This window comes from Eulemur rufifrons, chromosome 3, assembly GCF_041146395.1.
Source record: "Eulemur rufifrons isolate Redbay chromosome 3, OSU_ERuf_1, whole genome shotgun sequence".
NCBI lineage: Eukaryota > Metazoa > Chordata > Mammalia > Primates > Lemuridae > Eulemur > Eulemur rufifrons.
The window spans coordinates 39896763-39911065 of NC_090985.1; the positions used below are offsets into that span (position 1 = coordinate 39896763).

Below are 14303 nucleotides of genomic sequence, written 5' to 3' on the forward strand. Positions count from 1 at the left end.
TTTGGGTGAAGCGTAGTCTTTGTTAGGTAGGGTATCGTGCTTGAACTTTTCCAGGCACAAGAATTGAGCTGCTTCTTCTCTTATTATTATAATAGAATTCAGGCTCACACTGAGATGCTATTTGGAAACACTTTTACTCTCCCTTTCAAAGACTGTGTACCATCACTTCATGTTGTAAAATAAAAGAATCTGAAACACACCAGCTCGATTGCAGGAGGGTGCCCGGCTTCATGGTCAAGCGTGACGCTCAAGTGCACGTGAGCAGAGCTGTGTCAGCCATGGTGAGTGCTGGCCTCCAGGGATCCCCCAGGGCGGCAGATGGTGTACCCAGCCATGCCCTGCCCCGTCCAGCCAGAGCGGCAGCTGACGCATGCTGCGGCAGCTTCTGTGATGCAACACCCAGGCAGTCCTTCAGCCCGCCGTCAAGGTGAAAAGACCCCTGACATTTCAAGACGTCTGGGCTTCGGAGAGCAGGGGCTTGGGAGGAAGGAGAAAAAGACTGTTTCTTCATGTATTGAAACTAAAATATTACAACCTGTCACGGGCCATTGCAGACATGTCCCTATGTGGCCCTGAGTGTCCCATGACAGTCCCAAGCACTGGATTCAGTAGGAGCTTTCCTTTTCATTCTTGGCTGGAAGGCAGCTGGTGATGCAACTGTTTTGAGCTCTGCCATATAAAAATTAACAGCCAAGGGAGATCTGGGGCCAGGGACACCTTTAAAAGCTACTTAGCCAAGGGCAGCTGCCTGCCTGTTTTGCAGGGGTGGCGGCAGAAGATGGATGCTCGCTGGAGTTGGTTCTCCGTGAGCCTCTCAGTGTTCCAGTTTTGAGTTCCATTAAATAACTACTTTATTGGTGTGAAACTGTTAATAAGTACGAACAGAACCTTCCCAGGCAGGCCCTCTGGACCACTCGTTCTAGGCCTTTTGTCTTCTGAGATGTTTGGGAAGAAAGAACAATTCTGGCTTTCTTGGAAGCCGCCCTTAGGACTGTTAATTTGCCCTCAATGTGCTGATTTGCCAGCTCCTTGGAGAAGGGTGACACTAGATGCGGAAGGAGGGTGATTGTCTAGAGAACAGTGCTTCGTTAAGGACAGATGCTCCAGCCTAGCCAGAATTAATCACTCTGGCCTCTGCCTCCCTGTAGGTCTTGGCTGGTTATTGCCACATCAGAGCTGTGCTTGACTGGCTCGCGGACGTCACTAGTGCTCCTTATTTTCTCTGTAATATACCAGCCCCGGCCTTCAGTGAGCTCACAGTTGGTACGCGTCTCCCTGGCGTGGACACACTCTTCTTCCACCTGCATTGTGGGCTCATCCAGGAGTCCGTTGTGTATGCACCCAAACCTGCATGTGACAGGTGTACAGAACGTTGTTACATAATTTAATTATGAGGCACATAAATCTTTGGAATATGAGCATGAAAATCAAGATTGTTGATTCTACAAAATAGGTAGAATGTTTAGAAAGAAAAGATAAAAGCGAATTGCTTTTCCAAAAAAAAAAAATAAATTGCCATCAAATTAAGTACGGATGAGGCAAGTGTAAAAGATTGCCTAATTTTTTACAAAAAAATTGTCAAAATCTAGGATACTCTTTCACAAGAAGCTCACACGGGAAATCATAGTTGATACATTCTGGGGGTGATTAATGCAACATAGATGGCATGGAACACTGCTTGGTCTGCACATTTTTTAGTGTACAACCATCAACACTTGAGTCTAAGCAAGTCAGACCCTTGCCGAGGCCACACAGCCAGTGCATGGGAGAGCTGGGCTTTGAAGCCATGTTGCCTGATTTCAGAGATGAGCTCTTAACCCTTTTCTTCTACTGCTTATCCTCCTGCTAATTCAGGAGATGGTAAGGAGTCGGTGCCAAGACTTGGGCTTAGCCACGGTAAGAATACTGTTGCTACTGAAACTCTGTGGCTTGCAGGCTGCTTGGGGTCTGCATGTTGCCCAAGTATGTGGCAAGGAGGGGAGAGAGTTGGGGATACAGCTGCTAAGGAGCCCCCAGGACTCTTGAAGGTCAATGGGGAGGAGGGAGTCACTAACCTCAATAGGTAAGTTTTTGGTGTGGATGAACCAGATACTTTTAGAAAAAGATTCCTGATACAATACGTCACAGGGGGCACCTACACTCATATATTTGGTGTGTGTGGTAGTTATGTGCCTGGGAACCACATATTTATACCTTTCTAAGGTCTTTTAAACTTGTAACCAAGTGGGTGCAGTGAGCAAGTTCCCCTGTGTGATTAGGTCAGCTGCATTTCCAGTGCACGTACTCCGGCAGGGACCGGCCGAGGAGGGCCTCACTGGGGTCAGGTTTGCCTGGCTCTCATTTTGTGTCCAGTGTCACAGATCTTTAGAGGGAGACACTTTGGGGCAGGCTGTTCATTGCTGCCTGGTGTCCAGAGAGAAATCACAAGCCATTGAGTGGTTGGAAGTTGCTGTCTTCTTCCACCGCCCGTGCCTGCTCCCAGGTCTCGCCCGGTCCCATGAAGGAACCTTCCCAACCAGACAGATGGCGGATCTGCTGCTGCCTGAGATCCTGCCAGATGTGGGCCTCTCGGGCTCCCTTTCCTAGTTGTTTGGATTTTTCCGATACTTTGGACTTGAACATAAGCTGCCTCTCACTGAATTAATATGTCCCTAAGGCTGTGGGAGAGGGAGTTAGTGCCTGTTGACTTTGTGGGGAATGTCAGTTGTGTATCTTTAAATTAATGTCTCTTTAATGGCAAGGAATATTTTCTTCATTATGAGAACACAAGTTGCCTATTACCTCTATGTTTATGAAGGTGGGAGTAGGCGGTGAACTTAATAGCTTTTCATAGCTTCTGCGGTGAGTGTTTGTGACAGATGAGCGTGTCAATTGTGGCTTCCCCAAGCCCAGCACCAGGGTCAATGAGGCCTGACTTACGGGAGAAAGACACATGTTCCCCTTGGCGGGTGCTGCTCAACAGTGGCAAGTTTGCACCCAGGGGACGTTTGGCAATGTCTGGAGACATTTCTGGTTACCAGGATTTGGGGGTATTACTGGCATCTAGTGGGTAGAGGCCAGGGATGCTGCAAAACATCCTGCAGTACACAGGACACGCAAATGATCATTCTTGACAGCAAAGAATGATCTGGTCCAAAATGTCAACAGAGCGGAGATGGAGAGCCCCTGCCCTGGTGAGCCGCCCTGCCCCGGACCCCCACCTCCTGCAGAGGTGCCAGAGAGCATCCTCTCGTCCAGTGGTTCCGTCTGACTCCAAATGAGCCTCCCAACAATATGAGCCCTCTGAGGGACAGCTGAGATGCACAGTGACTTATTGTAGTGGCGTTCTTTGACCAAAGCAGTTCTTAAATCTTGCTTCCTCCGCCCTTCCCCTCCACGCAGCAGAAGCCCGGCCTGACAGAACGGCTTTTCAGTCCCAGCTCGCCACCTGCCTGCACTGTAGACCCCGACTGCCTGCCTGTTAGTCCCCCACCGCGTGGGGAGATGGAAGCTGCCTGCAAATGAGGCAGTTCGGAGGGTTGGGACAATGCCACTTGATGTACCCACTGTCCTGCCTGTCTCTGCAAAGCCACTGTGGCAAGTGGCAGTCTGGAGGGTTTAGCCACGTCAGACTTTTGAGGGGAAGGAGCCTTTGCTTTTCTTATTTTCTCCTGAACCCTCTCCCCAAAATATGCATTAAACAATTTGTATTCTGTTTGTGACTTTAATGTGTCTCTTTGTCCTCAGCTGGGAATGTCTCCAGCTTGTCGTAATGGGAAAGAGCCGTTGGTATCGGTAAAAACAGGATTTGGACCTTGACTCTACCACTAACCAGCTCTGTGGCTCTCAGCAAGTTAATTAACCCTCCTGAGCTTCAGTTTTTTTTCATTTATAAAATGAGAATGATACTACCTATGTCACAGGGTTTCTGTAAAGATTGTGTTCCCTGCACACAATTTGAGAAGTACCCCCAACCTGTGTGGGAGCCTCTCAAGGGCCTGGCCCTTGTCTTGATCATCTTTGGAATCACTTTAGTCCTTGCTGCGTGGTAAATACTTGTTACAGGTTACGTTATGTCTCCCAGAAAGATATATGTTGAATCCCTGGTACCTGTGAATGTGACTCTTTAGACACAAGGTCTTTGCTGATGTGATCAAGTTAGGCTGAGGTCATTAAGGTGGGCCCTGATCCAGTATGACTGGTGTCTTTATTGGAAGAGGCAAATTTGGACACAGATGTGCAGACAGAAGAATGCCTTCGCCTGTATCTCATGGGAAGACAGACACACAGGTGGCGGGCGTGTGACAAGGGAGACAGAAGTTGGAATGGCGTAACTGCAAGCCAAGGACTGCCAGAGCTGCCAAAAGCAAAGAAGAGGCAAGGAGGGATTCTCCCCTGTAGGTTTCAGAGGGAGCAGTTCTTAAATCTTGATTTCACACTTTTAGCCTCCAGAACTGTGGATGTGAGCCAGCCGGTTTAGGGTGCTTTGTTATGGCAGCCCCAGGAAGTGAGAATACAATACTCAGTAAATGCTTGTGGAATTTGCAGGTGTCTTCGTGTGCAAAACGATAGAGCTGTGGCCCAGCATTCACACTTTACTTGCTTTCTGCTGACCATCTCCCTTACAGACCGTCGCATTTAGATTATTGACGGATTTTGTGTTACTTTATTATAAAAACCTTTGCTTGTTATAGGAAAAAGGTTTTACATGTACCGCATTGAACTGAGTTAAGATTTTTGCCATAAAGAGTTTGTGTGTCTCTAAGCAGCAGCAGCGAGTGACTGACTATATTTCTTTTAGCAATGGTTGATTCCTGGTTCTGGGAGGAAGCACGAGAGGCTGTTGCTCTCTTCTCTCTTCTCCTTTCAACTGGCAAGAAACAGAACCTAATCAAAGTGGATTTAAAAATGAGGAAATGCATGCTCTTGCAGAATGGGGTACCAGGCCCAGAGGAAGAGCGGCCTCGTGGTGGCGGCTAAGAGAGGTCACTGGGGACTCAGGCTCTTTCTGTCTTCTGTCCCCAGCATCACCCTGAGGTGTCCCCATGGCCATAAAGATGTCCGACAGCAGCAGCTGGGCAGCCTGCTTCCTTGTTCATGGCCCGTGGTGCTCTTGGGTGTATTTCTCTAAATACTAGGAGAACTTCCCCCAGAGGCCTCCCCGGCACCCTTCTCTCCATGTCTTTTCCCAAACCAGCCACTGCCAGACGGGTTGGAGTTAGCTTCATGGGCCCAGCCTAACCATCTGAAGGTGAACGGATGCTGGAGAGTCAACCACATGCCCTTCTATACCCTCCAGATTCATAACTTACCCTTTTTCGGCAGGCAGAATAATGGCATCCCAAAGATGTCCACGTTCCTAATCCCCAGAACCTGTGGCTGTGTTACTATGCATGGCAAAGGGGGACTCCAAGGTGCGGTTCCGGTAAGGATCTTGACACACGTTATCCTGGATGATCCAGGGGGGTCCTTACAAGAAGGAGGCAGGAGAATCAGAGCCAGAGAGAGATGGAAGGTGCTTCACCTCTTGCTTTGAAGGTGAAGGAAGGGGCCACAAGCCAAGGAATGCAGGCAGCCGCCAGGAGCCGGAAAGGGCAAGGAAACAGATCCTCCCCGGAGCCTCCAGAAGGGTGCAGCCCTGCCAGCACCTTGATCTTAGCTTGGTGAAACTGCTTTTGGACTTCTGACTTTCAGAAATGTAAGATAATGAATAATAAAATAATAAATAATAAGATAATAAATAATACATTTGTGTTATTTTAAGCCACTAAGTTTGTGACACCGTAGTACCAAAAGGAAACTAATACTGCATTGTTTCTCTAGGCTACCTTAAATCTATATAGACTTTTTTTTAAGATTCAGCATCTTATAATTATTTTGAATCTTTTATTTGTGCACATAGAAGATATGGTAATCCACAAATATTCATGGATTAAACAGAAGATAAACCCAGTCTCTGGTCCCACCTTCAGGTAGTACCAGCCTGGTGATTTGCTCTCAAAATGGCAAATGTTGGTTTCCGGGAATACAGAAGTAAGAATTTTCCTTACTCACAAGCTGCTGAGTGTGCCTCAGTCCGCCATTCGATTCCATAAATATTCTCATTGTCAAATTAGAGCTCTTCCAGATGTCGGCTCTGTCTTTGTAGCTCAAGCCAGTTTCCTCTGAAGCTTATTCAAACCTGCTGATTTTTTTTTTTTTTTTAAATTCTAGCAAGGGTTAGGGAGAGCAGAAGATGTTTAAGCACTTCCACAGATAGGTCTATTTTTAGAGTGCCCCATGTTGCCGAGATCAGCAATAATTCTGGCTGAGTCCCGGGGTCCACAGAGGATGTCATCTGCCTCCTGCCCTCGTGCCAGTTGGGCAGAGACACTGCTGTTTGGAAGTTTCCTTTGTGGTTCTTTATTTCCTCTCCTCTATAGGGCTTCCTATTCTGCAGAGGCACAGTGGTGGAGCACACGAATTATGTTTAGAAACTTGTTATTACACCATAGTTCAGCCATTTCTGAGAAGCCTTGGGCTTTCCTGGGGGTGATAAATGACCAGTGGCGATCTGTGGAAAATATCTGGGAAGGTGACAGCAATAATGGGGCAGAGAAATGGAGTGGGGGAACTGACCTTTGAGGTGATCCTTTCGAACCTCACACTGCTGTCTTGAGGAAATCTAGGCATGGGTTATCCACGAAGCAGCTCACCATCCCTGAGCTCTTTGCAGTAGCTTAGCAGGATGGAGCTCAATCCTTGGGGTGCCAATCAGGCAATTCTGGGTTCAAAAACCAAAATTTGAGAGCTGGCTGTAAAGTGCTACCACCCATAGCAGTGTGTAGACAGGCAGGTTTGGCGTAGTGTCCCTTCCAGGCCCTCGTCTCTGCTGCTTGCCATTTGCGTTTGTAATAAGCCCCATATAGCTGAGGGGATGAATGCACAGACTGGAGATTCGGCTGGGTTTGAGTTCCACTTGCCAGCAGTGTAACCTTGGACAAACTACTCGAGGCACCTCTGTCTATACAATGGGATGATCACAGTACCAAGGCGCCTGGGAGTGTTGTGAGGATTAAATGAGTTAACGTGTGCAGAGTACTCACGCGGTGCCCTGCACGTCCTAAGCACTATGCAAGTGGCTCGTCTCTCTGGGACCCTAAGCTTTGCTCTCCAGCATTTTAAGTGACCGCTTGCTTTTCCGCCTCATGGCTGTGTTCTATGGTTGATTGAACCAGAGCCCTGTGATGGGATTTTGTTTCCAGTTTTCCAATGTTGTAAACAACATTTTGATGACTACCCTCATAGGTAAGGATTTTCTCTCATCTTTAATTATTTCCTCAGGTTAAATTTCTAGGATTAGAATGGCTGGGTCAAAGAGGGTGCGTATTTTACAGGCTTTTCTCCATAGACGCTACTAAAGTCTCCTCCAGGAAAGTACTAGTTTACACTCCTACCAGCAGTGAATGAGTGTGCCAATTTCCTTGTGTGGCCAGGTTATTAACTTTTAATCGAATGAAGGCCCAGGAAAAATAGGAGATATTTCCCTAAGGATAAAGCGTTCTTCGTTCTTGCTTATAAGCAATAAAAGCTTAAGAGGATGGGGAGAGAGCCCAGAAGGCGAGTGTGTGTGTGAAAACAGCACCCTCTACTGGCTCTCCCTGGTGGCGCGGTGTGAGCCGTGCTAGCTGGTGATGCTGAGATGGTCGCAGTATCTGTCCCCTGACCCTTGGGGTACAGGTGCCAGGAGCCAGAGGGCAACATTTTTGAAAGACTTCTGGCCATTTAAAAAGTCAGACCCTGGTAACATTTAGTTCTTGATCAGGTTCTTTCTACAGCAGTGGTTTTCAACAGGGGGTGATTTTGCCTCCCAAGGAACACTTGGTATTGCCTGGAGAGGTTTTTGGGTGTCACAAATCTGGGGGTGGGGGATAGGGAGCCTGCTATTGAATTCTAGTGGGTGGAGGCCCAGGGTGCTGCTAAACATCCCACAATGCACAGGACAGCCCAACAGCACAGACGCCTCAGCCCAGGATGTCAATAGCGTTAAGACTGAGAAACCCTGTTTTAGAGCAATGGAAGAATTGTCCTGAAAAGGTTTCTCTTTTCAGACTAAAATAAAATACAGAAATATTAATATGTATAACATGCCTTGATTATTATCTGGATGTAGAAACGTGGGTTTTGCAGAATAAAATGGAAAACAGGTAGAAATAAAACGAATGGGCATTTCTAGAACAGAGGGCAGAGGAAAACACAACCCATAATGTCACAAGTACTGATACAAGAGGGAATTTTTTTTCTGTTAACTTGACTCGGTTAAACCTGCCACAAATTCCTGTGCCTTTCCCTTAAAGGCTTTGTCTGTTAAAAATAGTGCTTTATTTGACACTTTCCCCCAATTTCACAAGCACCAGTGTTTTCATAACATTTATAATTGCGCCTTCCAGCGTTCAGTGAGGAATTACCATCTGTGGTTACAATTGGCTCCCCCCACCATGCTCCAGTAAATGCTGATGCAAGCATTGTTTCCAAAAAGGGGAAGGAAAAAAAGAAATTCAAAAATAATCTTAGAGAAGGGTGTGCCTGAAGGGAAAAGCAGGATGAGAATTCCGGGAAAATCAAACTGTGCTGTAACTTGCTTTGACATTTGCTGAGCTTACAGACCTCTTTCACTGGTGTTACCCAAACCTGTTTTTAAAGTCTTCTGTTGGTCAGGCATGGTGGTTCATGCCTGTAATCCTAGCACTTTGGGAGGCTGAGGCAAGAAGATTGCTTGAGGTCAGGAGTTCAAGATCTGCCTGAGCAACATAGCAAGACCCTGTTTCTACCGAAAAAAAAAAAAAAAAAAAAAATAGCTGGGTGTGGTGTTGCATACCTGTAATCCTAGCTACTCAGGAGGCTGAGGCAGGAGGATTACTTGAGCCCAGGAGTTTGAGGTTGCTGTGAGCTATGATCATGCCATTGCCCTCATGTCTGGGCAACAAAGTGAGACCTTGTCTTAAAAAAAAAAGTATTATTTCATTTTGCTTTAGCCTTGCTATTCGCTGAATTACTTGCATTCTAGAATATGCATCTTGACATAATTAGCTAGAGTGGTCTCGTTAGCTATTCTAAATAATATTAAGAGGATTATTTTGTGGTGGGGGGAAAAAACCTGCAGCTTTTCCCTACACATCAGATACTATTTTGGTCATCTTTCATAAGAAGTATTCTTCAAACTACAGGTCATGACTAATGGGTTGTAAAGTCAATTTCTGGACCACAACCAGCATTACTAAAAAAAAAAAAAATTAGATAGAATAGAAAATATCAATGAGTATCATATATAGTAAGAGTAACCTGAGTTTGGTGATGTACAGATATGTGACTGCACACATATGTATATGTTTATGTGTGTGTGGTGAGCAGCTTTAAAAGGCAGTGGCTTAGGTTTTACAATGTGGTGAGATCTGACTTGTTTTTAAAATTCTCTGAAGATCTCAGTGATTCCTACTTGTCTCCTGTCCCTCAAATTTGCCTCTGTTGCTTTTCCAGGTGGTACCAGGGAGATCGGATCCGCTCTCACCAGGATGTGCATGAGGCATAGAAGCATAGAAGCCAAACTGAGGCAGTTTTCGAGGTGAGGAGCATGTTTCACCCTAGTCTCCAGCGCCCTGCTGAGTTCAGGTTAAGGAAGCAGTGACAGGCGGCATGACTCACCTTGAGCAGCACTAGTGTCCCCACAGTATTTAAATCCCTGTCTTTTTTCTGGCTCTGCTCATTTATCGCGTGAGTATGTGTTAGGCACCCGCTGCATTCCAGGCACTGGTCTAGGCACTCGGGATACAGCGGAGAACCAGACGGCCACCTCCCTGGCCTCATGGAGCCTGCGCTCTCCTTCGGATCTTCTCTGTGCGCCTGCGTGGGTCTCTCCTCACCTTCCATCAGTGTGAGGAGCTGCTGCATCCCACTGTGGCCCCCACCACCCCGTAGGAGCCTCTTAGAAAGAGAGGGTGACATGTGCCGTGCTGTCCTGTTCCCCAGGCCCTGTGTGCTTCCTCCAGACCCACCGAGAGGGCTGTGGCAGCTCATAGAGCCCTCCACACTGCCAGCGTCCTGTCAGCCTGCCGGGCACCCAGAACGGGGAGGAACAGCAGTGGCTGGTTCCAGGATTTAGAGTCTCCAATGTTCAAGTGAAAATGGACCTTTTTTCCCAAGCAGATCAGCATGAATTCGTCAGTTTCACGCAGTTCCGTTTGGGAGACCGCACAACATGAAGGGGTGAACCCAGAGATCCCTTCACCCCTCAATGATCTAAGAGCGGACAGTGCAGCTTGAGAATTTCCTGGGTCTCTCCTTTCTTCTCTTTCTCCAGGCTGTGCACAATGAGTGTACATTTATGACTTAGAATTCGGCATGCACATCAGAACCTTGTGGGTCTTTTTGAAAAATAGTAATGCCGGGGCCCCACTCGCAAAGTCTCTATACTCCTCCTGGGGTAAGGCCCAGGTGGCTTTGCCTTTCGGTGGTTCCTATTGTGCAGCCAGAGGCGTGAGCCCCTTCTGCAACTTGGTTTGTTAACATAAGCACCGGCCTAGTCACATTGACAGCTTCTCCATGGTCACTGAGAACGTTCTGAGAACAGGGTGAAGCCAGGGGCTTTAGATGTGAACATCGGCTCGTTACGCTGCCTTTTCTTGCTTCGGGTAATTGTGATGTAGGTTTGTTTTGACAACCACATGTAAAGCTCGACAACAGAATGTATCTGTTTAATTTCTCTTTTTCTTTCCCATTTGGTAAAAGTGCTTTGATCGATTGTCTGATAAACCCACTTCAAGAACAGATGGAAGAATGGAAGAAAGTGGCCAACCAGCTGGATAAAGACCACGCAAAAGGTACAGGGGCAAGACGTCCGACGCATCGTCACACTCTGGGAAGTGCTGCGGCACCTCTGCGGGGTTTACTGGGTCACCTGAACAGCTGAGGGCCCACCTGGTCCCCACTTGTCCTGTAGGCACTTCCATGTCAGGATAAAGATGACAAAGTGATGCCATTGCCGGACTGAGGGCTGTTTCTTTGGCATGAACCGTCACGCAGCAGCCGATCACCCAGTGCCATTAATTGCGTTCAGCTGAATTAAAAGGGAATTGTAATGACAGGTTTAAATGCCAAACATTCATACATAAGGCATTTCAGCATATTTTGAAAACATACCAGCCTACCCTGGGTCTCCTGCCCAGGACTGGCTCTTCTCTTTGTGTATTGTCTTGAGTAGGTGAGACAAGTCTCTGTGAACTGGTTTAGTTAGTTGTCGGGGACCTTGATGGTTGGTATGAGAAGGAACTAGGTGTAAAGGGACTATTTGGGAAGAAGCTCTCTTCCCCTGTTCAGGTCATTCTGATGTTTTCTACGTACTAGGTGCTGTGGGGGCTACAGAAAGATGGGGCGTGGTATCTACTAATACGGGAATAAATTGACACTGTTACAAAGCAAAGTAAAATAAAGGCCACAGTGAAGACCCAACCAGATGCCCTGGGAATGTGAATGGACCACGTGCTGGGGCCCCAGAAACAGGCCTCTTGCTGACCATGGAGATGGTTTATTCCACCTGCTCCGGGCTATATAGTGAAAATTATTCCATGTCCCCAGCAGCTGTCAGTGGCCACTGGAGAGTTGTATATTCATTCAGATCTCTGATCCCTTCCCTCATTTCTGCACCTCCAGCTACCGAGTACTTACTGTGTTCCATGCCTGTACACTCCCTGGGGCCATAAAAATAAATAAGTTGATCGTGCTTTTTGGTGCATGTCCTTTAACATTTGTTAACCACAGATGATAGGCTCCTGTGGTTGTGTCTTCAGTGTTATTGGAAATCAGTCTTATGTAGAACTTCAGTCAACCACTTTAATAAAAGAACCAGGAATGGTGATAACTTATGTTCAGGTTCAGCAGTGGGGGTGTAATAGCCAAATATTTAGCAATTTTATTAAAAAGTTATATAAGATCTTTTATTCCTCCTGCTTTAACTTGAAATTAGGGAGAGAGGCAAATTCAAAGGATCGACTGGCATCGTGTATTTATCGGGTCATGCGTTGTCTTCTCTTGTGTTCACTAGAATTATCCAGTTGTACTTTTCATTTGATAAAAGAAAATAGAAGCATTTGAATTTTTTTTTAATGGGGAAAGAGTTGATAGTTTACATTTGGCCCAATTAACTTTGTTCATGTTATGTTTTTATTAAATGTTACCATTTGATAGTGCAGCAAAGCTGATTTTATAGCAAGGGTGTCAAAATTGGACAAGTAAAGCTTTTGATAAGAGTGGTACTGAGCCCGAGGGGAGACAGCAGCAGGTCTCACAGACAGCCCTGCTCAATCTCTACTCATCCAATAAAACAAAGGTCCCTTGATTTTGACGGAAAGTTCCCCCCTCCCTCCCATCCCAGGTGCACACAGAGAGACACTTCTCAGTTTTTGCCTTAGGTCTCATATGCAGAGACTAAGGCAGAGCCTACGTCTGAATTGAATTTAGACCCCTTGTCAGGCCCTGCACACCTGCTGAGTAGCCTCTCACTGGTTAGGGGCCAAGAGGTCATGGGGGTACAGGGCCCCTGGCCCCTAGCCTGTGTGACAAAGCCCATCCTTCATCTTTTTAAGTCAGCCTTAACTGAGTGGCAGCCCCTCTCGACCCACCCTGCCAGCATGCAGGATGTGGGGTGAGAGAGAGAGGGTGCCCCCAGAAGCCAAAGGTAGAGGAGCACATGTTTGGGTGAGGAATTAGAAAACGAGATGCTGTTTGTAAGGATCCTAATGGATGGACATGGATTCATCACACTGAACTTAGGGCAGTGGGCGGTGTCCTAGCCAGAGGGAAAACCACGCAGAGAGGCAGGGAAGATGGGAGAGTGGCCGGAAAAGAGCAAGAAGCTGCCCTCGGTGGACTTCAGTCCTTCCTGCAAAGGCCTTGTGTGCCAACGTGAGGGAGTCTGGCAATTGGCAGTGGGAGTGGTGGCCGGGATATGGCATGTGTTTTTGAACGGGGAAGTGACATGAACAGAATTGTGCTTTAGGAAAACTATTCTGGCCACGGTTTGTTTATGCTATCCACAAACGTGTCTCTGTGCCTTACGTGCCAGGCTTTGTGCTGGACTCCGGGGACAGAGTGGTCCGGACAGACATGACCTCATCTTCATGGAGCCAAAGAGTAGGGGTGCTGGTGGCATGGCAAGGACAGGAAACATCACTCCACGTTTCCCACGACTTGCAGTAGATGGAAGGGAGAGAAAGCCTGCGGGTAGAGCTGAAGGGGAGAAACTGCAGAGAGAGGAGGGATTGGCTGAAAGGCAATTGCGGAGCATATCAGTGAGTGCTCTGACAGGCTTGGGGCCAGCGGAAGGGAAGCACCAGCGCTGGTGCAAGGTCAAGGTAAAATGTACAGCAGTTGGCAATTAATTGACTGTGAGGGCAGCAAAGGAGAGAAGTGTCGGAGGCAACTGTCATCTCAGGTGTCTGTGTCTGGATCCATGATGCCAACAACAGGAATGGGGAAGTTTGGGCACAGGCTGTGGGGGAAGAGGGAGCGGCTGGCAGGGGACAGGGTACTCGTGGGCTGTCCCCCTTGGTGTCCACAGTGTCTGGCTGCAGGATTGATGGCGAGAGTAAGGGCTGGGGCTTGCCCAGTTTCCCCTCGTGTGATCTAGTTTCTCCTGCTGTGGTCTGAGACGCTCTTTTCTGAATTGTAACATCTGGCCAGCATCATCCCCACATGGGGTTCTTTTTTGAGCCAAGTCCTATGGATTTGGGCCTTAGGATAGTAGATAATATTGAAAATCTTTCCTGATATTTGAGCTGAGGAATCATGGAATTTTTATTTGTTTTCATTAAAATAATCCCACATGAAGTCTCTTCTCAAAGCTGGCTTGAGTGAATATGATAGAGAAAGACCAAGAGTGTGTTTTGTTGTTTTTCGTGTTAGTAGCCTCTTGGTTGTAAAATGTCATTGTGAGATTTTTATCATTTCATATTCCAATAAACCCATTTACTGCTTGTCACAGTTTATGCTTTCTGTGATGAAGGTAATGGCTGTTTCTAAAATATTTTCTGTTGAGCAAAATGGTAATATTATATAATATTCTGCTTTCTCTTAGAATATAAAAAAGCCCGCCAAGAGATAAAAAAGAAGTCCTCAGATACGCTGAAACTGCAGAAGAAAGCAAAAAAAGGTAACTCCTAAAATTTTGCTACTGATGTTGTTCTTAATACTTTGAGAAAAAAATGAATGCATGCTTGATTTGTCTTTGAAGTAGAAGGTTTTGAATTTGTAGACTTCCTAATGTCTGAAGGACCTAGAGAACAGATAGGAGC

General features: G+C 46.8%; 1 protein-coding gene across 12 annotated transcripts in view; it reads left to right on the forward strand.

The window, feature by feature from the left end:
- MTSS1 (MTSS I-BAR domain containing 1) overlaps positions 1–14303 on the forward strand; it is a 155237-nt gene that overhangs the window by 109720 nt on the left and 31214 nt on the right. For all 12 annotated transcript variants that reach the window (XM_069465412.1, XM_069465411.1, XM_069465416.1 and 9 more), the window contains exons 4-6: positions 9496–9580; positions 10744–10835; positions 14087–14161. In XM_069465412.1, the coding sequence (XP_069321513.1) occupies positions 9496–9580; positions 10744–10835; positions 14087–14161 (252 nt within the window). The remainder of the gene's footprint in view (positions 1–9495; positions 9581–10743; positions 10836–14086; positions 14162–14303) is intronic.